This window comes from Pungitius pungitius, chromosome 3 (genome assembly GCF_949316345.1).
Source record: "Pungitius pungitius chromosome 3, fPunPun2.1, whole genome shotgun sequence".
Classification (NCBI taxonomy): domain Eukaryota; kingdom Metazoa; phylum Chordata; class Actinopteri; order Perciformes; family Gasterosteidae; genus Pungitius; species Pungitius pungitius.
In genome coordinates, this window is record NC_084902.1 from 23,976,529 (window position 1) to 24,002,906 (window position 26,378).

At 45.9% G+C, this 26,378-nt stretch overlaps 1 protein-coding gene across 4 annotated transcripts in view; it reads right to left on the reverse strand.

Moving 5' to 3' along the window:
• The window catches only part of vangl1 (VANGL planar cell polarity protein 1), a 31,881-nt gene extending 5,719 nt beyond the window's left edge, over positions 1-26,162 (reverse strand). For 2 of the 4 annotated variants that reach the window (XM_037468942.2, XM_037468913.2), the window contains exons 1-5: positions 26,015-26,162; positions 18,110-18,347; positions 12,820-12,946; positions 2,508-2,939; positions 1,891-2,066 (exon numbers count right to left, since the gene is read on the reverse strand). In XM_037468942.2, coding sequence (XP_037324839.1) covers positions 1,891-2,066; positions 2,508-2,939; positions 12,820-12,946; positions 18,110-18,180 — 806 coding nt within the window. In that variant the 5' untranslated portion in view covers positions 18,181-18,347; positions 26,015-26,162. The other 2 variants (XM_037468933.2, XM_037468924.2) reach the window with 2 other exon arrangements.
• Positions 26,163-26,378: the final 216 nt, after the last annotated feature.

The following is a 26,378-nucleotide window of genomic DNA, read 5'->3' on the forward strand; positions in this document are numbered from 1 at the left end:
GCCAGCCAAGCACCATGAACGACACAGCTTACAAAAGGACAACACCCCCCGAGCGAAACGGCTCACACACCGGCCAGATCCCCACACACACACACACTGAATCAAAATTGCTTTTCAGCATAGTTTAATTTAAGCAGGACAGTGTTTACACATTTTAAATACCTTCATGTCACCATATATTTAATTTACATCTTCAAGTATGGAGATTTGGATTGTTAAAGGTTCCTTAATTAGTTGAGTTATCTTAAAAATTATTGTCAGAAAAATGCCTTGTTATGTGGATTTTTTATGTGTGTGCCTCTAGAGTGAGTGAGTTTCAGTGCGTGGGCAATCTATTCCTTGATATCCTATATTTTCGAAAATTGATACAAGCATTGGCTTTTATAAAGAAAAAAGAAACTCCAGCATAGGTTGGGCAATAGCAGCTGTTTTTCAGTTCAAAAACTTGGGATAAAAGCCATAGACACTTCAAGGAGTGGAAGGTTTTTGGCACAGGGTTATAAAGTGAGATCTATTGCCGTTAGAACGCTTATGGAGGTCACATAGAGGGGAATGAATTACAGCATTTAGACTATTTTAGAATCAGCATAAACTTCCAAGACACGTGTGAACCAGTCCACCTGCACAAACTACACAGAGAGAAGACCTTAGTGGGAGAGCAGATGTGGGAGATGATACTTCATCCATCCGGTCATAAAGAAGAGGCCCATCCATAAATCCATCATGATTTATGTGGGACCTGGGGCTGCGTATTGATATCATGGGGCCAGCGGGAGAGCTGCGGAGTTTGGCTTAAAATAAATGGGATATTCCTGTTTTTGCTCAAAGATAGTAAAGTCATAAAAACCGTGTTTGTCTTGTCTGAGCTGTTCTGTGACACATACACACACATGCAAGCGCACACGCAGTATTCTTTTTCCCTTTTATTCACACATACACGATCCTTCAGCCTCCCATTAAGTATTAATCCCTCGTTCTCTATTCTGTCTCTCCCTGCCTCTGTCTCCTGGGTCTCCTCTCTGTACTCCGCCCTCCATGTGCTGCTCTTTTCTGAGGACTTGCCTCTCTGAAGTCTTCCCCACCCTTTTCTTTCCTTTTCTCATTTGTTGTTTTCCTCCCGGCACATTTTCATCCATCTTCACTTTCTCGTTTTTTTTCCTTACTCCTCGGCCTATTGTATGAGTTACTTCCTACAGTTAAGGAATCTATTGTTGTAGAAGCTACGCCAATGCTTTAAGCTCCATTTATTTGCTATCTAATGCCTTACTTCATACGTTACACACATAGATCCACAAGGAGCTAACACATTATTAAACACCGGTCAAAAACTGTTTCCTTTCTAGTCCGGTTGGAAACACCTGCCGAGCCCCCAAAGGTTCCTATCCTATATAGACTGGCCCGCCAATCAGCAGATCATGACCCACAAAATAAATCTGCTCTTACAATCATCATGCTTCCTCTTCCTCCTTCTCTCGCTCTACATTCACATTTGAGTATTGCCTTAGCTTGCTCTTAATATCAGCTGCATCACCCGATGCTTTGGTGTGAAAGCTGAACAGACATTTAACGCTGTGTTGTGAAGGAGTTGCTGATTCCTGCTGAGCTCTACTGTTCACATCAATGAGCCACACGGTTTACCGACTGACTTGTTGCTTTGTTACCATGAACACACACTAGTTTATTCTGTCTTGATCTTGCACACACAGTCCCGCTGCCCTAAATACTTGTTAGAGCACCAAACATTGATTCTTCCGCCCCGGAAAATAGTCATATACGAACAGAATACTTCCTCATGTTAGAAGGAATGACATAGCCTTTGAATAACGCATGAAAACCTCTTGATAAAACAACCATCGGCGTGGGCGGCGGAGATCGGGGCGGCCTCCTCACCTTAGCTGCCCCAGGTTGTAGTGCCTCGCCTCGCCGTCGGTGGAGCGCGCCACGCACACGGAGAAGCACGGCTGCAGCTGCCGGAGCTCCAGCAGCACAATGGCCAGGTAGTGGATGAAGAGCAGCGCGTCTACCAGCGACACGGCGTACTGCACAATGCCCTGATAGTTCTCGTCCTGCCAAGACATCAAAAGGGGTCATTTGTACTATAGTAAACTATATATATATATATACACACACACACACTACTGGAGGGATAAAAAAAAGGAGAGGATTCACATGTAAGACAAGATGTAGAGCGCATGAATATTTAGATACATATCTCAGGGTTTCAAGGGGCTCACTGTTTTTCCTACATGCATTCTGAATGAGGGGCCAATCAGGATTTAAAATTACGACTCTTGCAGTAAACACACAGCACTGGGGAAACCAAATTTCTGTCTTGGTTGTTTTGAATTTTGTTAAGCTCCTGAAGGCATTAAAAATAAATGTGCCTCCCCCGCTGCTTTTGGAAATATTTGTTTGTGTGCGCATACACACGCACAGATTGAATGTTTATTCTCTAGTTACCGTGCACTCACAAGTGATGATTTCACTACATTTGGCTTCCAGCTCACCTGCGAGTCGAGAATTCTGACCCCGTAGAACAGCCAGTACGAGGCCACGAACAGCAGCACCAGCACGGCGAGCAGCGCCCGGAACACAAAGACCCGCGGGAGGCCGGCCCGCGGCGGGCGGAAGAAGAGCGCCCAGACGGCCAGCAGCAGTATGAGCAGCTTGAAGGCCACGGAGATGAAGAGGCCCTCGCACGCCGTGCCGCAGCTCTGCAGCTTCTCCGGCCAGAGGAGGTGGGGCAGCGCCAGGAAGGCGAGCGGCGTCAGGAACACCAGCAGGCCCAGGACGACGGCCAGAGTCAGGCCAAGGTAGCGGCGGCAGTCGAGCCCCACACTCTCCTCCAGGTCCTTGGTGATGCGGACGACGTCCTCCTGGGAGAGGCTGTGCTCCGACGTGCCTGTGACGGCCGTGGTAGTCTCGCCCCAGTTGTCATCCTGGAGACAAGATGGAGGACGAGGAAGGACACAAGGGAGGATTTAAGAGAATGGGTGGGTCTTGAAAACCCTCATTTCCTCCTTCCTAGCTTCTGAACCTCTTGGATGGAAACGGGTATGGTCATATCATCTCTTTTCTATCTATTTTCTTCTACATCATCTTGTTTGAATATGTTTTAATGATTGATGCTCGCTGAATATACTTTTAAAGCGTAAGTGTAAGTTACATTAGTTATAATTTGTGCATGTCTCACACATTTTGACATGTATGTATGTACAGTAGATATAGATATAGATATAGTAGATCCAGATGCCTACCAATTATGCTGCCTCGTTTGTATGATGATGGATCATATTATTCAGTCTAGTTTAGTCTTTCATCCAGTCATACATGATGTAACACATCACTATAATTCTGGCATATATTTACAGAATTGTCTATGGCTATGGATGTATTTCTACAACTAGTTTTAGCACACAGTGAATACAGTTCTAATGTATCTGTGGGTTCTTGTCAAACAATGATGTCATAAGAAATTTTTCAGATGAGCTTTTTAACATCACCTCAACAAAACTAAACAAACTGCAGGTCATTTCCATGCACGCACGAGAAAAGAAAGTAATAGAAGTCAGGAAGTGGAAAAAGTAAATGCAGTAAGCTGCCAAATGGGCCAACTGCTGACGTCTGGACCGCACTGCATCCGCAGATAATGAAGGTCATAAGAGCTGACCGAACAAAGGAAGATAAGAACTCTTTACACAGTCAGTCACAAGGGACCCACTGACGATAAGAGGGCCAACGAGTGGCTACAAGAACCTTGGATGACCAAAAGGCACAGCTCCCAGCAAGCAGTACCATTGCAGATCAATCCTATTTCAAAGACTATGTACTATATCACTGAGCAGAGAGGAGATGCATTGTGATTGAAGTAGACGGGGGGGGGGTTGGTTGGTTGGGAGGAGGATGGTGCGTTGGGACAGAGAACATCCCACTGGCCTCGGGGGTTAAAACAGCAGAGAAAGGGATGAAGCAGAACAATGGGAGGACCCGGGCAGAAAGCTCAGGATGTGTTCGAAGCAAGAAAGAGGCTACTATTATCACTCGTATACCAACAGAATGTCCTCTACTGTATAGAAAGTCATAGACATTTATGAAAAGAGCAGAAAATCCATATTTTTAGCCTTCATTACAAGTAGGGGTGTCAAATGATTAAAAATTTTAATCAAATTAATCAGAATTTTCAGTGGATTAATCATGATTAATCACACCTGAATCCTAACCATTTTTTCTTTCTGAAATGCATACTAAAGATAAATAACAGGACACAGATACATAATTATCATTATTATTATCATAATTATTATTTTTTACATAAATATATGTTATTGATATTTGATTTTTTAATTCATTCCAGAAAATAATCAAATCAATGTTATTTGATAAGTTACAGACTGATTTCCCTGCATGGCTCTAGAAGGGTCTCGAGCCTCTGCAGTTTATCCCACTCTGCTGCGAGTTTGTGCTCCTGCGATGACCAGACATGACCAGACATGTCAACCCTCCCGATGTTTCAAAGCCCCCCCCGAAAATCTCCCGGACCGACCTTTCTCCCGATTTCCACCCGAACAACAATATTGCTGCACCACCCGTCACTGGGCGCGCCGTTTCAGACCGAACAATAATAAAGGTTACACCTTGAAGTCGAGCGCGGCGATTAGAACGACTGGCGCTGCAAAGAAATCCGCTACCACCCCCATTTCAGTGTGAAATATTCCCATACCTGGGAGGATTTAGATCGCATTGGTTTCTCTTCCTCCGCATGTTTCAGAACAGCGCTGCTCTTGCTCTGCTGGGCGGAGCTTTTCTTCTTCTCTGTTCTGCTGCGCGAGAACGGGGGGGGGGGGGGGGGGGGGGAGCGGGTCTCTGGCGCAAACAACTTGCTGAACCTGACGGCCTGACATATGCCTGCAGGTGGCAGTAATGTGTTGTATAGGATGAAGTGCATTCCCTAGAAGAAGAGGTTCTTTCCGGACCTGAATAATTTGTCACACTGCGCATGCGTGAAATGCGTCAAAAAAATTGACGTAATTAACAACAAACAGCTAATTAACGCCGTTAACGCGCTATTTTTGACAGCCCTAATTACAAGATAAAACTGGAGGGACAACAACAGATGAAAAGTGGTTTCACAATTAAAATGTGATGAGCCCTAAACATTTTCTGTTCATGGGATCATTTACAGGAGACGACATGCCAAATGTTGCCTGGCTGGTTTCACTGGCAGCCTCATTGAGGTGGTTCGGTTTCACCTGACCTTTGACATGACAAACGCGGTTGTAAATCCTCAGCCTGACGTCTGCGCCCCGGTAGGAAGAGCCCAAACATCATGAGCGCCCAATTCCGCAAGTCAGACAGTGGAATGTGCGACCCGGGTTCCAAAGGTCAAAGAGTGAAGATGTCGACCCTTCTCCTCTCCTCAGACGTTTGTGCTCGAGGGACAAAGTGTATGCGTCTCATTTAACCGTGCAACAACAAGGGAAGGCACGTATCCTTTAATGGTTCTTCTGTATCATGGCTGACTCCACAAGTAAGCCTCGCTTTCTAACTTCTACTTTTTGTGTGAAACGTTATGAACCATCTGTGGCGAGCCTAGCCAACTAACTTACCAACTAGCTTACCAAGAGGATGCTAGTTAGCATAACTTTCCACCTTGCAAGTGGGATGCACCTAAAGATACAGGCGTCTTATAGTTTATCCAAGTAAAGGTCTATGGCCTGCTCCAGGTTAGCACCACAATGGTTAGCAACACCGGCCCTCACTTATCAATCAGCTGCCCAGCCTGAGGTTTGACGCTCAAGAGGCTTTTTCCACTAATAGGAACATCCTCTGTTAAGAAATGTCAATATATGTTCATATGTACATCCACAGAATAGTAAAAATTATTATAATGTCCCTACACCAAAGGTGTGAAATAAAACCCTTCCTTAATTAACACAATGCACGTTTTGATCCAACAGTGACAGTCGATCAACTCTGAAGTTAATGAACGTCATGCCCAGTCCATTGGAGTGGAGGTTTCCTTTTTTTCCCCAGACAGAACAGTAAGCCTCTTGATGAATAATAAGAGGGGCGGACTGAAGAGGCCTTCAGCCTCTCTGCAACAGGCCTCTTACTGGCACCAAGCAATTATCCCCCCTCGCACGACAAAAGTAAGCAAGGCCTCATTATTTTCTCTTTGAGTTAGCGGGGGACAAGTGTTCCACGAACCTCCTTCACACGGAGATTCACAAGTCATCAGGGACGACGTCGTGCATGCCTCAGCAGCTCTGGAGCTATTCTGTTAAACCAAAAAGCGTCCGTGCCGGGATGTTTGCTCATGCCTCTTGATTGGAGATGTACTTGAGTACAGAGCGTCTCATCTTAATAATTCAATTCTTATATCGCACCAAGCATGAAGATAAATTCCTATATTTTGCAATAAATGGAATCTGATTCTGAACAAAAGGCATTACTTGTAAGGTCTCTTCTCACCACCTCCAGAGCACCCAGGGGAAACATGAGTTGCTGAATCACACAAAGCTTAAGGAGTATTTTAAGGTGTCTATCATCAGTGGAATACAGAGATGTATCTTCTATACTTTTTTGAAGCATTAGATCGGAGAAAAAAAAAATCTACTGGTGGCAGCTCGTTAATATGCATATCTTCCTTGTCTTCTGTGTTGGTTAATTGAATATCTTTTAGATTTTAAGTCATTATGGACTCCGGAAAATTGTGATGAAGCCTGTTTTTTTTGCTATTTGTTAATAATAGTTTGCCACATTGACAAAAACTAGCAGATAAATCAATAACTTTAACCCGACGTGACAAACCGTCTCTGAGGCACGTTTGTTGTGGCGGACACTAAAAGGCAAACTCTATTTGAAGCTAGAGCTACGAGGCGGTCAGCGTGCCGTGTGAATTAACAAATACGAAACGATTCTCAAATAGTCGCACTAAAGAACATTTAGTCACTGATTTAGTCTATTAGGCTCATTGACAAGCCGCCTTGAAGCTAATAAAGTTTGGGGCATTATTGTCATTGGCTCCTTCCTTCTCTACCTGGGCTGTGAGTCGCCACAGTTAAAAATAGACATTAATGACCCACATTTCCTAACAGGATTAAGCAGAGAAGCCACCTCAGGCTGATCTGCTTCAGAACCAGCAGCCGAGGAAGAGGAGCGGCTCGGAGAGAGGAAACAAAGAGGAGTAGGGGGGTGCAACGGGGGTGTGGAGGGCAAGAGAGACGCGCTCGAAAACAAGCCAGACAATTATACGGGGAAGAATTGATCCAGACAGGCAGGCAAAGCAGGACCAGTGGTAGTTCAAAGGCCGGAGGGGATTACCAACGTGTGTTATCCTCAGCGCACAACTACATGTGTCATGAATAAAATGCACCTCCACTAAACACCTGTCAGGTCTACTGCGGCGAGACGCCGACAGGGATTTATACAACCCAGACGAAGGTTTTACAAGCAGTTCCTCCGCTGTGGGAAGGGGCGACGTTCGGGCGGCGACTCGACAGCCGTACAAGGCGAGCATCGGGGACGTGATGTGATCCTCACACACTCTCAAGAGAAGAGACAATGAAAGGGGTATTAAAGGGAGGTACAAATAAAGAAGGGTTCAATATAAACAATAAGCTACTGATGGTGGAGAGCGGAGTACAACGTGGTACCAAATACAAATGAGATGTTATTAGTAGAACCCAAAAAACTAATCACAGGATTAATTTGCGGAGGAGTAGCTGAGAAGATTGATACAGCACACTCATGTCAGTCATGAATATGAAGCTACGGTCTATGCAGAGCTTACTATTCCTTTAAAACGTCTCTGTGAGACTCTCAAAGGAAAGGAGCAAGGTATAACCAAACAAAAGGAGCTATGAGCTAGCAGCAAGAAGAGCGGAGTCACTTTCTCTGTGCTGCATCACGATACTGAGTCTGCCGCGCTTTTAACGCATCGGGCAGGAAATTTGAACTGCACACATACACATACACTTGTTTACGTGATTGTGGGGATTGAAGGAGTTTCTTGATGTGTTGGGCTTAAAAGGCCTTCAGGGTGTCTTGATTTTTGTTTTTAAATGATGTGTCCCGCCTCTACCCGACAAAACAAAGTTAAATAATACCCCAAAAGCTTAGAACATTTTATTTTGGTCTGAGTTTAAATAACGCAATTTTTGGAACTATCACTAAGGCTCACAAAAAAACTACTGAGCGTATATATATACGGTACACTAACCAGCTATATCAGCCTGCATCTATTTCCAAAGCTTTCAGCTGAGTTTTTTGTGCATTCTTTCTATAAATAACAGCCATTGTCTCTGGCGCTCTGGATATTCAGTAAATCAAATATGCAATAAAAACCTGTTTTCTGTTGTTCAGCCATAAGTGAGCTGCAAACAAAGCCCCCTCGCTCAGAGCAGGACCAAGTGCACTCTACTCACTCCTGGGAGGTATGTGCGTGTGTGTGTGTGTATGCATGTGTATGCCAAATATTGCATTCCCAGAGAGCTGCTCTCAGCCATAAAACCAACCATTGCTTAAACAACAAAGCGAGGCTGCCAAGAACTTGTCAGGACAAGGCAGGGAAGCAAAAATAGTCTCCCCGACTAATACGAAGGACAGAGGGGTGGCGGCGGGACAATGGGATGCATGCAGCTGAGCAGCGCTCGACGGAGAGGTAAAATGGCAGCGTGGTTGAAAAGGATTATTCACAGGAATGTCAGGTAACCACAGGGAGGTGGAGGAGGAGGGGGAGGTTGCGAACTTCCAATTTAGCAAAACCCGGAAAGTGGTGTGAAGATTATGTGGTATTAGAGGGAGAGCTGGCGGAGAAACCTGAGATGACTTTGTAAGATTACACTTTGAAATCTTCTCAAGAGCAGATTTAGGGGGTAAAGAAGCTCTTTACTGAGTGTGAAGGATACATTTGTTTCAACTTGAAGAGCGGTCTTTAAGAGCAATCAATTAGAACTTACATATTCCAAATTCTAAAGTTACAAAAGAAAAATGAACGTGGACATTCAGATGACAACCGTATATGTGGAGCAGGGTTGTTACACAGAGCTTCCAGCAACTCGGCATAACATCCTGGAGCACCAGGTGACGTCATCTACTGGTCAGCCAAATCAATCAATCAATCAATGCAACTGCAACTTTCTTAAATTCAGAAACATTACATGCTTAAATTATGGCAAAACTTGTCCTTGACCAAAGGACATTCTCAGTCAAGCAACCCTTTCCCACAAAAGCTTCCTGGCGGTTCCTGTGAGAGCTGTACACTGTACGTCCAACAACAGCGAGCTCTAGACGTCATTCGTTTCTCTAGGAGAACGTCGTCTATGGTTCCCCCGCTCTCTTCTTACCTGGCTCGGTTTGGTCCCTGTTTCACAGCTGGCCACAGGAGGAGAGTTCCTAATAGGGTCTTCTTCTAGGGTGGTGACAATCACTTCCCTTATCTCCTCTAAGGCCTCGCACACCTCGAGCACCTGCAGCACTTGGTCTCCTGCCTCCATCACTGGCGGCGCCTGCATCCTCGAACTTCACTTCAGTCCAGCTCGCTCAAACATTGTCTCTGTGCTTCCTTTGCCCGATACACCCCAGAGTGCATGTATGTGTGTGTGTGCGCCTATATATAGAAATCTCTCCCATCATGCCTCGGGAGGCATTGTATTAGCCCGTGCGCTCGCCACGAATGGAGATGGAGGAGCGACAAAGCGCGCAGAGCAGGGAGGGAGGAAGTGGGTGAATGATGATCACATGGGATGTCCTGATAGCAGGAGAGATGTTGGGGGGGGTATTGATGGATGGATGGAGAAGCAGAGCTGGAGTGGAGGAGTACAGTTAATGAACAGTCCAGAGAGTCAACAACGCCAATTAGGAGCCATCATTTCACCCATCATCTTCCCTCTCTTTATACCTCTTTCTCCCTTTATCCATCTCTCCCTTGAGGCATCTTCTCTCATTCTCTTTTCTCTCATTCTCTGCTCGCCTCGGCGCCACTCTCAGCGCATCGCTTCTGACCCAGTGAGCACTGTGGCGTCGCAGCGCTGCCACTGGTTAAGGTCTGCATGTGGGTTAGTGTGTGTGCGCAGCAAGGTATGAAAATACAAGCTCACCCACGGTATTAGGATGCACAGATGATGTGTGACCACATTGATGATAATAATATTTTCGAGTGCAACGGCCTTATTTGATAAAAACTAAAAAAACACTTGGCTACGATAATAAAGCAAAGCCAGACATCATGGGAAGAATTGTTAAGATTGACCTCACCTCGAGTTCTTACCCATAAAATTCTTCTCTGAGTGCTATTACATTTTTTAAATGGTTGCCCTGGTGACATAGAGGTCAGGTAATGACCTTGGATTAGCGCCCTTCGCTTCTGTCATCACTCAATTGTCGACCCGCTGATAAAGGCTGGAAGAGAAGAAGGTCCCCCTAAACAGTTCAGTTTACCTCTAAAAAAAGAGACCTAGAAGAAACGTTGCAGTGGTGCAGTACTGCTGGAGGAACGATGACAGAGATTTGGGTTCAAGAGGCAGGAACATTAGAGCTCTGGTGTCGTAGGCCGTTAAATTACTTAAATGTGGAAGGGTTTTCACACTGATTTGAGTGCATTCTGAAACAGATTGTTGTTCAACATTTCCCTGCCAGAAAGCACCTGATTTCTGCTCAACAGCTGGCCAACAAGGGGGGGGGGCGGCGGTTCCATCTTCAAACTGCTTATCTAAAAATAAACGCAGCTCCACGCCCCCACCCCACCCGCCTTCCCTCTTACCCCTTGTTGTGATAGGAAGGCACTAATTCCCAAAGAATGCTTTGTGGTTCAAACATATCACATTCCTCTTGTTCGACACCTCGCACAACGCTGCCCGGCACCGCGGCGCTTCCACCGCAGCTGCTCCCGTCATCCACTCAGGCTATCCGCTCAGATACCCAGGTACACGCAGCGGCAGCAGCACGACGGATTGACCCAAATCAGCCAAAAAGCCCCACTGCAACGTGTGAAGAACCGCAACAAAGGCTCCCCAACAAGTCGTGTAACCTTCATGGAAATATGATCATTCGCTCACTTGTCGAGGGCTGGATGAGAAGGCGGTTAGCTTGGCTCGGCACAAAGGCTAGCAGATGTTAGCAAATGTGACAACGTTGACCTTCCAGCGTCTCTAAAGCTAATTCCTTAACTTATTAGATCCTTTACGTTTGATTCCCCTACAAAGAGGTGGAATCTCTCCTTGTTAATTTGTGACTGGTCCCAGCCAATAAATATTCCAAAGCATACCCCCCCTCCCATTCTACAACAATGAAGACTTGATTAAACAAACAGGGTTTCACTTTGTTATCCCGCTGCTCTGGGTTCACCATCAGCATGCAGGCAGTCAAACTGATCCTCAGAATGTGCTTTGATATTTGTGTCCTTAATGCTGTGAATGCTTGCTGCCAAGTGAAAACACACACACACACACACACACACACACACACACACACAGTGAGAAACTTTCTTTCCCCAGGAGGACGTCTCCTGTCAAGTCTTCTGTTGATCCCTGCGCATCTCGGCAGAGTTGCTGGGCAATGATGACAAAAAAAACGGAGCCTAACACCCCACCCGTTAAACCCCTCAGCATGAATAAGACAAGGAGCGGGGAAGAAGAACACCAGCTTTGCTCCATGGAAAATCCTGTCGCCTGTGAAAACACTGACTCACACACACACTCACTAAAGGAGAAAGACTGCTAAATGAGTCTCGCCAAGTAGGTCAATAGACGATTGGCAAACGTTGGAGGGTCTGCACTGTGTTTACACCCCCCCCCCCCTCCCACACACACACACACAGGATTAAGCCAACCACTTGATGAGGGGGGCACTATGCCAGGCTGCTGTTAGTCTATAAAGAGGCTAAAAGCTTGTCTTTCATTAAACTGAGTGTTGAAGTTTCCTTCTTTCAAAGCACGCCGCTTTGAAGAGATCATGGATGTTGGCCTCGGATCCCCATCTACACGGACTATAGATGAGTATCGCCTACATCTCCAATGCCTTTAAAGCCCTATTCAGTCATTTATGTCACACTCACAATCAGGGCTCGGCTACTTTGCATCCGATCAAAAACAGGACGATGGACACCTTGTTAAGACTGTTGTAAACTGTGCAAGCACAAGAAACACAAAACTAAAAAAAATTCCATCTGTAACACCATCGATACACTTAGAGATAAAACGGATGAACGAAGCGAATACGGTGATGTAATTATATCAAGGGACTTATTTGAAGAAAGCTGTATATCATGACAGCCCCAAAACTGCTATTTTAAAAATGATGTCTAATTTTGTTTTTCCTCATATATTGTCTATATACTTTGTGTTTCACGTGACATACAAATATATAGATACATATACTGATATTTTCACACCCAAGCATACTCAGGTGTTCCCTTTTATCATGACACCAATCATTTGCAACTGTTTTTTTTTAAATATGGCACTTTTAGTATCTGAATTTCGAGGTTAAAGGATCAGAGAGACCACTCAAAACGCTAGGTAACAAATTGGCTGTGGCGAAAAGTGCAGATGACCATCGCGGCAACCTGCCGCATCCTTATCCCGTTGTGGCCCGTCTGGCTTTTGCCCTCAAATACCAGATGGCCCGGTCCAATAAACTCAACCATCATCCCAACTCATTTGGAGTAGCGGTTGATAAATCTCCCGTACTCTAAATCCCTTTCTAAATCGGGCCGCCGCATATACCCATCATCATGATCTGTGGTAGAGGCGGGCGGACACAAAGTGTGAGGGGACTCCAGAGGGTGGGGGGTGAGGCGGCGCCGTGTTCGAGCCCTACCTGGACCTGCTCGCCCCGGGCCGCCGGGTCGCCCAGCAGCGGCTCTGCAGGCGGCGCGGTGATGGTGACGGACTTTTCTGAGCGGCTGTCTTTACCGCGGGACTTGTGTCGGTCCCGGCTTCGCTCCCTGCAAAACAAACAGACAGTTTTGTACGAATATTGACAGAGAAATACTAGTAGATCAAGTTAGTCGATTTTCTGTGAAACCTTCCTAGTCCGCAAACAAATTATTCAGTTGCGGCCTAAATATCTATATCACAGTAACCTTTGACCCCCCCGCATTATAATCAGTTCATCCTCAAGTGAAGCGGGACGTTTGGGCTGGATTCGAGGACATTTCCTCAGATATCACGTCAACGAGATCGGACCCGAAGAAGAACCCGAAAACATAACCGCTGTCAGAGTGGAGGAAAAAAATTAAATTTGGTCATCAGAGGTTTTAAAGGCCTGACAGATTTGTTATGTAGTTATAGTAAGTGAGCAACATTTAAGAATCATTTATGAATAGATTTCTGGACTTATCCCCCTGACGAAAAGAAGCCACTTTTTCAAAAGGCAGCCTTGATTTTGACCTCCGCCTTTTGACCTCCGCCTCGCTTCTTTGTTCATCCCGTTTGACGGCAACAAAAGACGAGCACTGTAAAAGAGACGGACAGCTCGACACAACAAAGAGAGCAGCCTTTAAACCGTCTCCGTCGGATTTACGTTCGACAGACCCCCCCCCCCACACACACACACAGCATATCACAGCATCACTCATCACAAGGCCCCCTGACTCAAGCATACAAGCTCCATTAGCAGGACAGATCCTCCCATCGCCCTAATCCTGCACAGACCAAGAAACACCGGCTTTCAGCACCAGCCTTAAGTTAATCCTGCGTCCATCTCCCTCCCCCCTCCAGCCGCCAACATCTCAAATGGAGGACATACGGTACACTTAAGCACAGGTTTCGTTTGGATGACAGCAGCTGGGTTTCCCAGGTGACATGTTGGAGAGCTGTCGGCTAAGACCAGGCGGGAGGCAGATGCTCTACCGAGGTTACTGGGACAAACATATTGGACTTGGGGGCGACTGAAAGAGTCGTCAGGCAGTTCTTTTCCGGCTCCCCGTCTGGAGACGACAAAGAGGTCATTTAAAAGATGCTGCTGTCTCCAGACGATAATAACTTCCTGCTTTCTGTGCGCTCATTGTTTCGTGGTAATTACTTTAGTTTTACGAGCCACACTGGAACCTAGCAAATCGAATTTCCATTCTCTCTATTAACACACTCGAGCACAGGATGTTGCAAAAATAAAAGAAACCTTCACTGGCACATATTAAAAAACGGGGGCTTTTATTATGAAGGGTAAGAACAGACCTGAGGTCTGTGCCGCACTTGTCAAGGAAAAATATTTTTAGTTTTTTCACAATTACAGATGGAACTCAACGTTTTGGAAAGCGTCTGCGTTAAAATAAATAAATGATAATAAATACGTCGAGTCAAAGTCAATTGCACGATTGTGACTATGCCTTTTCAAGCTGCATTTACAACGTTTTGGCCACAATCATTTTTATCAGAGCAGCTTTTCACTAACAAAAGACAACAAACACTAGTGACCCTTGAAAGAAAAAAACAATTCATAAGCGTAATGGACAGGACATCCTGCCTGCCGGGGGAACCGAGGATTCTGTGTGACTGACAGAACCTGAGCTGTTACAGCCTCACAGAGTAGCGTTGGCTGGATGGAAGTGTTTTTATTAAAGGGTGTTAGCCAGTCTGCTTTCCGCCTCTATTCTTGTACTTCCCGTTTTCACAACGTGGACTCGTTTTTCCCACGGACAATCACAACAGCGACTGAGGTTTCCAGTTGAATAAATCCAGGAGATTAGCTCCATGTAAGCCTTTAAATATATTACAGCTACCGTTATTACTTTAAATATTATTATGGCTGTCATCATTGCTGGAGAAACCGGCGCTCCAGTGGGAGCAATCATCCGTCACTGATTAGGATTATATATATTATGCATTATAGAGAGGGGATAGTGATCCTACTTCAGAGTGATCAGCGGAATAGTAAGCAGCTCCGTGGACTATCAATATCTCCACTGAGAGGCATCAATGGAATAGAATAGAGTAAACATTCCCATTCAAATCAATGTAGCAGGATGAAGTACAACTACAATTAGGAAAAAATGTCCTGGTCTTGGCCTGGTCTTCTTCATAACATTCCTCTCTGATTAAACTTCCCCCACATCCACATCAAGAGATAACGAGTAATGAGCAGTCACAGGCAGGTATTTAAGGCAGTGAACTCCCAGCTGATAGTAAACAGGGTGTGAGTGGGTGTCTGCACACAAAGCATGCGTAACGTCCATGTGTGTATCACAGCAAAGCTTGACTCACAGCCAGGATCACGAGCACCGGGTGAGGGAACACCTGGTTCTCAGCAGGCTGGCGAGACAACAGATGCGCAAGAAGTAGAAGAAGCAAAGAGAAATAAAAAAAAAGACGAAAACAATAGTATAGAACGGCATTCTGAACGGAGTGGAGGACGCACACAGGCAGGAAACACCGAGGCGAGCAGCCGTGGGCAGAAGGGGGAGTTGCTTGAGCAGACTGGCCTGTGTCTGCCGGCCCGTCCCCTTCCCCCCGCATTGCCCCCGACCCCCAGAATGCTTCTTGGCCAATGGCACACGCGCAGACACCAACGCACACCTTCGTCCACCACTCCTTCCCTGCATCCTCTTCCTGCTCCATTAACATGCAGCCGGCTCGTTGGTCTTCCCGCGGCGCGCTGTGCCGCAATTTGATTAACGGAATTCGACTTTCAGCGTGGATCCCTCAAGTGTGTTGGGCGGGGTGTGGGGGTCCTGTGAGGAAGACCAATATGGCTTGCTGGGGCCGCCAGTTGACCAATTTGTTCTCTCTCTCTCTCTCTGTGTGTGGCTGGCGGGGGGAAACATGCGACACACCACTCGTTCCCGACGTGTCAGTGGATGCCTCGGCCTCAGCCAAATGGGTAGTGTCACCGAGCCAAATAAAAACTGGCCAGCCACACGCTCAGCTGGGGTGACAAACAGTCCTGTGGCCTGAGTCCAGAAAGTGAGATGAAAACGGAACCTCCAAATGGAAATGAGACTGAATTAATTATGTTGATGCGACGTGCTGCCCTTTAATTGGAGTTGGAAAAGAAACAATTTTCCACTTGAGCAGCAGCTAATATGAGATTTGCAATTTCCTGATCATTTAAATTTTCATCATAATTTGTATTAATCTGAAAGTGTGAAGTAGCCAAGATTTGAGGAATTTTTGAAGGAGAAACTGAGGAAAGGTGAATCAACACAAAATTACCATGATCCTATAAGGGGTTTGAAAGTTTAAACATCAATACCAAAGCTGGTACACAATTGTCGTGCAGCCCAAAATGCATTATATCATTTGATTTATTTTTTACTATTGTTGTTGGCACTATAATCCTTAAAAATGACAAGGCTGATATTAAAACTAAATTATTATTAAATTATTGAGTATCCCTTAACCCTCTAAAATACTCAACTAAATATGTCAACGGGCATAGATCAAAAACCAGTGTTTCTCCTACCATTATAACAGACTTCCCCCCCCACCCTGAAAAAGTGTGCAATTAAAACTGTTGTTCTTCTTCTTTTTCCACGCACGGCAGTTCAACATTGACATTAATATGTCGCGAATAAGTCTGTGTGGCGCTCGCAGCAGCGGGCAGAGCACCAGAGTGACTACCCTGTTAGGCCAACCAATATGCCCCCCCCCCACTACTACCCTTTCTGCCCAAATAATACATCACCAATCGACCAATTGACCATAAACTCATGTTTGCAGTCTTTACTGAGGCAAGACATTATATGTAATTTTCCCATAGACTTCTAGGGATTTGATAGAATGCTCCTCCCCATTGGGAAGCCAGGTGTTGCCGCTGGTCGTTACTGAATAACAAGGGAAAGTATTCTGGACGACAGTTGGGTCTGACACAGGATGGGGGGAGGGGGGCAGAAAGCCAACTGAGGAAATCACTCCAAAAACTGTGCACCATCTGTTTATGAAAACCTAAGCCAATCCCATTCTTCTATTATTTCCCGACGAGTTATGTTGGAGATTGACTCACAAATATGCACAGATTAAAAAACAAAACCAGAATCATGTCGCTGTGTGATTATTTGTATGTGATCACGCTTCACCGTGCCTGCATCTGTTCGTCACATCGAGGTAATTAGACCACGGTTATCCAGAGCTGCTTCACCCGTCGTACCCCTCGGAGGGAAATTACCTTCAGACAACGATGCAAAAGGGATCCAAATGGCAACAATTTGTTTGTTTTTTTCTTCTAATTTTTTAGATGGAATTACGTGCCAGCCGGTGGCTTTGGCACAGATGCGGGAAAGACGCTTGGCGGGGAAGCCCGTATGTTCCTTTCCAATTTGCAGTCACTCACTTAAAAGGCTGTAGAAACAGAAGCTACCCACTAAGCCTCCTACGCCCCCACCCCCCTCACCCCGGTCTTTGATTCCAAATCAATGCAAGACCACTTTTGCTCTGCTCTTACTTTGAGCTACAAGGGCACATTCCTGCCCCGGGGAATGCCAGCTAGAGAGAGGGAGGTGGGGGGTGGGGGGACTACTGATACGCCCGGGCCTTCCCATCCTCGGGAGAGTTGTCAGGAATCCATTTGAGATGGGAGGGGGGCATTGGGGCAGAGGGGTTAAGAGCAAACCAGAAAGGGCGCAGCTGCTGCATTCACATCACGGCAGAGGACACGTGGGAGCAAAGAGCGAGGTTACGATGAGGGAAACGGAGAGAGATAAAGAGTACAAGGGCGATGAAAGGTGTCCCGCAGCTTCCTTAGTCAGCAACAGGTGGCAGCGGAGAACTGAGAAGGGTATACGGCGGAGGGAGAAAAAGCTAGATTGGGGGCTGGGAAGGAGCCTCCTCTCCTCTCCTCTCAGCGTGTCCGACAGGCCATCAGTCAGTCGGCTTTCCTGAGGCCTTTCAAACGCCATTTCACTGCCGACGGACACATGCCACCCCCCCGCATGCCATGAGACGAAGACGGGAGGAACACAAGCGGGCAGGCATGTGGTTCGTGAATCATCAGTACAGAAGGTGAACAACTAGGCCAATACATATTAGGTTCTTTGGGGAAAAGTTGAAGGTGCAATTCTGTGCCTATAAAATCTCAACTCCCAAGGTGCATTTTGGCAAGAAACATTCTAATCGCAAAAAAACAGCTTCTGCAAACAAGAAAAAACCTTTGACAAAAACGTATTACAACTTACCCGTGCCTGTGGGATCCCCGGGAACGTCCAGAGTAGTAGGAGTAACCCGAGTACGTGGACTCTGTGTCCATGGCAGGATGGAGGCGGGGCCGGGGTAGCGTTGGGCTGCTCGGATGGTTTTGCGGGTGGTGCTGATGTCGAGCTGGAGGCGATGGACCGACTCGCTCACGAGGCGGTCGAGCTGTCGGCGGTTGGATTTAAAAGCGACCGTCGGGGGGCCCGCAGAGGAAACATTTACCTGCAGGACAGCGAGAAGGAGATCGGCCAGAGTTTTAAAATATTAAAATTTTTAAAAAATGAAGCCGGAGACGTTGTGTGTAATAAAGAACATCACACAATCAATCCGCTTTCTCACCCTTTTTTTAATTATCATTTCATTACCACCTCATGCACGGATCCCGCTGTGACACACACTCAGTTACAGGCAGCTCTCGGAGGGTCGGGGGGGGGGGGGTGCAGCAGCTGAGGGTTCCACATGAAAGAACCACTGCTGCCGCAAAACAGCAATTTGCTCTCATTCCTGACGGATACACAGAGAACTATTTACAGTTTACCCTAACAACAACAAGGAGTGATAAAAGCTAAGATGCAAAGCCCCCCCCCCCGCCCCCCCCAAGAATGAAGGAAGAAGACAATCACAGAACTGCTCCAAATCGTCTTGTCCTTACTATGTTTAATGAATGTTTTCAAACCAAATCAACAGATGAATGGTTCTTACTATGAACCCGTCTGGGGACACCACAATGAGACGTGCTACAGTTAAAGAACTAAATGAGTCTGCGAATCATCTCACTCTATGTGCACTAACATGTGCAAGTTTCTCCAGCCGGGTGGAGGCTTTTATTCCCCCGATAAACTACTTTCTTTAGAGCCGTCATTCCTGGCTGTCCCGGGAGAGTTCGGACCCTGCCTCAAGCCATCTCCACCGAAATCAGTCTTCCCTTCCCAAGAGAAAAAGCAGAAAAAAAGCGTGCTTGATTCAGTGTGCTCCAAGTAAGCGGGAAAAAGGAGGGACTGCACTAAAAGCATGATAGAGAGAGAAGTAGGAGGGTGAGTCATGGGCGTGACTCAGCCCTCAGACAGCTCCAGGTGGGATGAGAGATGTAGTGTCGACACTTGACTCGAAAGGAACTAAATCAACTAAATTGCGCTCAGATGTGACTCAATTTCCTGAACATGTGCTCTCTGAGGCGCGCTAACAGAAACAGCCCATTTTATAACCACGGGGCTCAACGCTCTTTGCTTTAAAGTTATTCATCTACAATGTTCTAGGGAAAGTGTGAATTCATTCCTAATTATCTGAATCAATCATCACACTCCTATCTCCGAGCTGCAGGACGCCTCCGGATCCAAACCTGCTACGGCCTTCCAGTACTAATGGGATTTATGGCTGATTCAAAGCTCCAGGAACCGTGTCCTGAAGGGACAGAAGGGACAAACCAAACACGGCAGTGGCACGGCCCAATCCCACGCGGTGCCCCTTTCGGCGCTTTTCTGCGTTCACAATTGCGGTCACTGAGCCAGATTGAGTGCACGATCCCTATCTGCCGACTTCAAGGGAAACACGATTCACTTGGTCCCAAAATACACGGCGGTACAAAACGACTCGCCTGACCCAGTTCTGTGGCATCAGCGCATCTGTGGGCCCCCCTACCCTAACCCCCGCCCCGCTGTTCGTACGCATGTTCATGTGAGTGTCCCAGACGGCCCAAAAATGCTTTTGAAGGTTGCGCAACTAGCATATTTGAATATGCCTGTGTGCAAATCATTTTGAAATGCCTGAATCATTCATGCGAGGTGACGAATCCTCCCTCAACTGGTTCTCTCCAAGATACAGAGGGGTTTCCCAAACGCCTTTTTGGATCACTTATAATTTCTCTCTAAAAAATGCTTTAAAAAACAATGGCTTTGGTAATTGAAATGTGAAACAACTGATGTATGATTAAAAAAAACAAGTGTTAATGCTTCGGAAAGTTAGTTCCCTTTGGACAAGGTTGAGCACGGCCCCATCCCCATTTTTACACTTAATCAAAGCTAGGTTATCTGATTGCTAGTCGCTTAAAAAAAAGTGTTAAACCGTTCCTTTCAAATAAAAATAAAAAACGCCAACAACAACAATACAGCAGCGCATTCAAGTCGTAGCTGGATTGGGCCGATGACCCTTTGTGGTTTAAGGACCCAGGTTTTTCAAGGGACCAGACAAGCGCTGCTCACTGGCAGATAATGACTGCCGAGCGAGCTGGACACAGTCAGAGAAGCCTTCCCATCACCTGCCTTAATCCTCTTAAAAGGGAAGGCCACCTGACCAAAGGCGGGAAGTAACGGGTTTATATGAGTGCATGGTCCAAGTTCAGCCTCCAAAAGAAAAGAGAGCCTGTTCAAGGCTAATTGAATAATTCCTGCTTTGGTGCGTTTCCTCATATACACACACAAACAGACAAACAGAAAGAAAGCACGAGTCAGCGTCTGCCCACATCCTGGCACCGACGTCTAAATCCAAAAGGAACAAGATCAGCGGGGAGTTCTCACATGTGGTTTCTGTCTTTGCCGTGCCAGAGAAATTAGCAGGCGGAAACCTCATCCAAGTTTGCGAGGCTGAAACAGGAATCCTCGCCGCTAAAAGGGAGGGTGAAGGAAGCAGGAAGCGGGCAGGTTCCTCGCTGTGATCCTACACCCTCGGCGCCACCCCCCCCCCCCCCCGCGCTGAGACGACGGCTTGTCCGTTTCTGTGAAGAGGATGAAAGGAAGATGGGCAACGTGATTGGACCGCGGGGGGGGGCTTCTGTGTGTCAAACACCATCTCGAATTCCTCAATGAAACACAAGAACTGCGAGGTTGGGGAAGGGCCTCGACGGAGCGAGATAAAAAGTGTTCTTCTACACACAAACCAACAGGTGTTAGCGGCCCGAGCGTGAAAGTTCCTGGTTGAAGCGCAAGCTGGGGGTGTAAACAAACAGCATGTCGGTGTCTTTTAAATATTCTCTAATCGACAGGCTGGAGCTGCCCTGCAAAGTGACCTGTGTTGGTGAGCGAGGAGCAGCAGGAGAGCCGCCGCTTTGCCCCGTGTGGCGCGGGCAGATAAGCAGCTAATGAACCATTTTAGGGGCTCTGTTGTGTTGAGCCGGATGCGGGTCCATTACTCTTCAGTCAGGCGCGGGCTTTGGGGTACAACGATTGTGCTCATCAAAAAATATAGCCGCCTAATGTAGGCTGCCCCTTGCACCCTTGATACCTTTCATTGAATATAACATGGCAATATTTGTAGAAAGCGGAAAGGTTTTTAATAAACTGGAAGCAAAGTAAGGCCCATTCTGCCTTTATAAACGATGTCATGGAGCACTGGCATTGGGAAAAATAAATGTTCTCACTGAGGGAAAGCAAAGACAAATTGCACCATATTGAGCCTTTATGGACCACTTAATAACAGTGGCTAATCCTGCCCAAAAACTAGTGTGGGTCCAACGAGCACAGCTCACTTATTTGTTCCATGTACACTTATCTCAGACTCTTCCTCAATCCCATTATTCAGGTTTTATTTTCTCCTCTATCTATTCTTAACACGCTTTCTTGATGTCTATATTTTGGCAATTAACTTTAAAAATGAGAAAAAAAGAGTATAAAGTTACTGCAAAATACTGAAGTTACATATTGGTTTTATTCATATTAAAATATATGTCCTACCATACCTCCTGTAGCTCATTCATACTAAACAGGGATTCATCCTTTATCGCACGTTGTTTCTCTTCTTGACAATAACAACAATAATCCAACGGCGTGGACAAAAAGAAACATTGAGGTTCAGGTCTGAATTTGTAGACAACACGTGGTCTTGGAGCACTGCCAGTTCAAGCCCAAGATGCTAAAAGCTCATAGGTATTTATAGCTAATGGTGTGTGTACATGACCTGTTTAGCCAACACAGGATGATGGTTTTACATGCAGAATTGGGGATTAACAAATTACTTAATCTGGATAACTAGGCTGCGAGAATCCCTTAGCCTTTTGGCATAATCTGTTAATAAAAATAAAATCTGCTTTTGCCACACAAACAGACAAAGCCTGCTTCATTCGTTGCATCAGCATGCGGCTCGTTGGCCGACACCTCTCCCTCTCGCCCTCACCGCTCCCTCCCGTAACCATGACACCCTCGTAGCTCTGCTTCTATTATCGCCGCGATAACAAGTCTCCTCGCGGCATGATGGGAGAAGGAGCTGATGGTGACGACTTCACAGCAGCTCGAGAGAGGGTGACCGTGTCATGAGAGAGGCCGGGGCAAGAGAGAGTATAAGCATTTAAAGAGGTTGGAGTTTTACAGTGTGCACATTGCACCTGTGCAGTGTTGATTACAGACCGATCTGAGTAACAAGTGTGTCTGACTCAAACCCATGTGCTTGATTCACATTTGGCTTTTTACCTGTTGCATTTTTCTTTTCCTTTTTCTGCTGTTGTTCCTAGGCAACCACAATGAGCTGATCCTGAGCGGTCAGTCAATACACCAGCCGGCCTTTGATGATGACATTAATTAACAACTTCATTTTCTCACAGTATCTACGTTCATCTAATGTCATGTCTCGCATCTCACATAAGCAGATTCACAGACCAGACTGAAAAACAGGCAGCAAAATGAAACGGTTTTCAACAATTCAGCACAGAAAACAAACCTCGGGGCCAGTTGCATAAACTTAGTTTAAGACTACGTGTGGCCTTGGATTGTCAGGTTAAACTAGCCTAATTAGACTTCTCTGAAATTAGCCTTCTCTCCTCCTGGCTAAACCTGAGGTGTGGGCTCTGTTGCATTGGCAACAATGTGTTAGATGATCAGCTAACTTGTTCAACCGTTTATCTACTACATTTAGGAAACTTTTAGCTAACCATTTCAACTTTTAGTCCATTATTTTTTACTTCACCAAAAATCCATCGCACAACAGGCCATCTAAAGTGAGTCTCACATTAGTCAGTCATATGGATGCCTTTTGTATTCATTTTTTCAAGCACCTATAAAGAGTTTAAAGTGTCCGACTCAAAGCTCACATGCCGAATCCGAGTCCAGTGCGGCCTGACAAATGACTTTGCTATTGTGATTATTACAGAAAGACATAAGCTAAACAAAAAAGTAGCTGCTATTTCTAATCAGTCGCACTGTGTGGGCAAATTTGTTAGACCAGGTGTGCCCAATAGGTAAATCGTCAGGGGAGTGCTGGTACATCGCCTGCTTTTGGCAAAAAAGATCACGTCAGGGCACAACGCATACGCTGTGGACCGCAGGAGCTAATGGAAAACTTGGCCGCTAATTAGCAATCCTTGCTTACTAACAGACAAAATTAATTTAATTTCAAAAGCAACCCTTTGCTTAGTAAGGTAACGGCCAAGAATGTTTGGAATGGTAGTTCTCACTTCTGACAGATGAGATCCTAGTTGTTTTATATGGATATGTGTTCTGCGCATACCGATAGAACTGCCTTTTCTTTAAAGCTAAAGTCCAACAATGAGAAGTTGACTACTACTGAAATGGACAAAAATGGCAGAACAAGAAAGTCTCTTCTTCTTCTTCGAAGCAACACCACGGTCACCCTCTTAACGACAATTCAACAACTTATATTAGATCTAGCCTTTTTAGACATTTTGAAAAATGACAAAGACATCAACAGTCTTTCTAAGACACATGAGGTTGTTGTACCTCTTGTTTATTAAAATCACAATAGCAACATAAATGCTGTTGCCATCTGATGTAGCCCTAACTACAACGACTCCCTTAACTTGAGTTCAGTGCCTAGACGATGTGCACACTATAACCTAAAAGGTTAAAAGTTCAGACCTGATATTAACATATACGTTGTGAGTGAGGAGCACACCGGTGTAGCTGGCCTTAATAAGACACACGTCTGAGAGCTCTTTACAGCTGTCGCCATAGATGTTCTCAGGGAAATAAACACCATTTTTTTACTGGGCCGGAATGGAGAGGAAGAAGAAGACAAATCTGTTCACAACTCTCAAATGCAAATCTCATCTAGATCAGAAAGAGACATGTCGTCATTATAATGACGGTGTTTCATAGTTTATGCAGGAAGAAGCATTTGTGGTTGCCGTTTAATGTCCGTCGGGATCTCACTACGTCAGAGTATGTAAACACAAAGCATTTGCTCAGGCAGCCACATAGGTTCAAGATACTTTGTGTGTTCTTACAGTGTATATGCTTTTCTTACAGGTTTTCTATATTTCAGCACTTCGAATGGGAAAATAGTTAGTAGGATTTGCTTGTTTTTACATCAAGTTTAATACAATTTATCTTAGATTCAGTCAGTTTGTGTTAGGATGAGTATGGCATGAAGTTGCTCTAATGCAGTCACAACTTCTGTGTCTGGTGGAGCTCCAGAGTTATATATACAGTATAACATGCATGTTTGCCTAAATGACCATAAACAGCAAGGAGTTTCCTATCGCCCATTACAATGTCAAAATGTTCCTAAGCATTTCAAATGTATTGCTCTTTGAAATGGTGTACTTGAATTGTTATGTTGTTATATCATTATATCAGTGGCATAAAGCGGACAATATAATGTATCACAATTGTTTTTGGGACAATATATGTTGCAATAAGAGAAGCTACATAACCGGCCTAATTAGTGGGACAGAACATTTTGGAAATGTTAACATTTGGCTCCGCAAATCTATTCATCTTTTTTAGCTATACATTTTCACATGTAGACCATTAAAACAAGAATTAAAAGATTAATCAGTATCAGCCAGCTCAACAAAAACATATGTATTTGGTTTCATTGGGTACGGATTTCTAAGGAAAATTTCAAAAGTAAATCGAAAAACCAAATGATAGTAATTAATTAGACGTCATCGGATTATGCACGTGCAACAGCACCTGCTTAGCATTTCTGACCAATTTTAAAGAGGCCTTAGCTAGCTAATGGATCATTGTAATAACTAGACCAAAAACTGGTGAGCTGGATTATGGTTCATAACTGCGGTCAGTCAACCAAACAGGAAGAGTTATAAACGTGGCCGAATTTAAGCTAAGAGGAAAACACGGCGTGAAAAATGTCCCACTTCACCTGTCACCACTTCTGTGTCTGGTGGAGCTCCAGACTGTGTACCCGGCCAGCTCCTACACGTGACCCGCCAGGCAGGCGGACCTAAGGGGAAGGAAAGTCCCTGGTCCCACTGTGGCCTCTGGAAGCCCTCCTGCCCACCCACCCCTCCTTTTTCCCCTGCCCTTACCTCAGTAACCTTTCTCGCGACTGCGTGAAACCGAGCACAGTGGCTCCACGCGTCTTCGTGCGCACTGGCTGCTTTCAGAGGGCTGTCAGTGCTGCCATGTATCCGTCCGCGTCTCCTCCGCCGCGGGTCACAGTTTACAGCTGAGCAGCGGTGCACCAGCCGCGGTAATGCGGCTCCAGTCAACCGAACGAAACATAGTTGACTTTTCGTCTCTTTTTCTTTTCAAAGTGACTTTCTTGCAGGAGATGGGGGCGCTATAAAAAAATCGTCTGTTTCGCCAAACGGACAACGAAGAAAACTCGAATGAGAAGAGTAGAAGAAAATAACACGACTAACTTTGCCAATGTCGGGGCAGCGAGTCGGTCCGGCCGCAGTTTGAGGGCATTCTAGCGAAGTTGAACGCGCTCCCTTTCATGCAGGTAGGGGAGGCAGCAAGGGCGTGTTCCCACGTCTGCCTTTAAGAGGCACTTCAGCCCAACACTGAACCGCAGCCTTTGTCCCGACCGTGAAGCAAAGAGAATAAGCAGTGACGGTGACATACGTTTTGTGCCGAGTCCACGAGGGTCCAGTATTATGACACGTAACGCAGCTTCACGCGCGACTTCAGCTCGCACACTGACATCTGCAGAATGCATCGCAGCGTCGGTGCCTCCCGCGGTGTGGGGGCAGAACTCACCCTTTATCGGCGCAGATATCACTCCCGGAGTCGGTCATTAATCCAGAGGTTACCGTCACCGTTTCTCTCCCCCCCCCCCCGGAGAGCAGGGTGTGAGTACAGTAGGAAGCAGACCCTGGTGACCGTAGGAATCACCCCGGCAGCGAGGAATTTCACAGGGGGGGGGGGGGGTATAGTACGGGAAAGTGGCGCTAGGGGGCGCGTCGTGAAACGTGAAGCTCATGCCAATGTCACAAGAAGCGAGAAGAAGTGAACCTGCTGCACAGTGAAGGGGTTCGGTGGTACAGTGATGTGTTGTATACAAGGGGGGGGCAGAATATATAGCACACTAGAGTATCAACTTCAAAATCTATATTTAAATCGT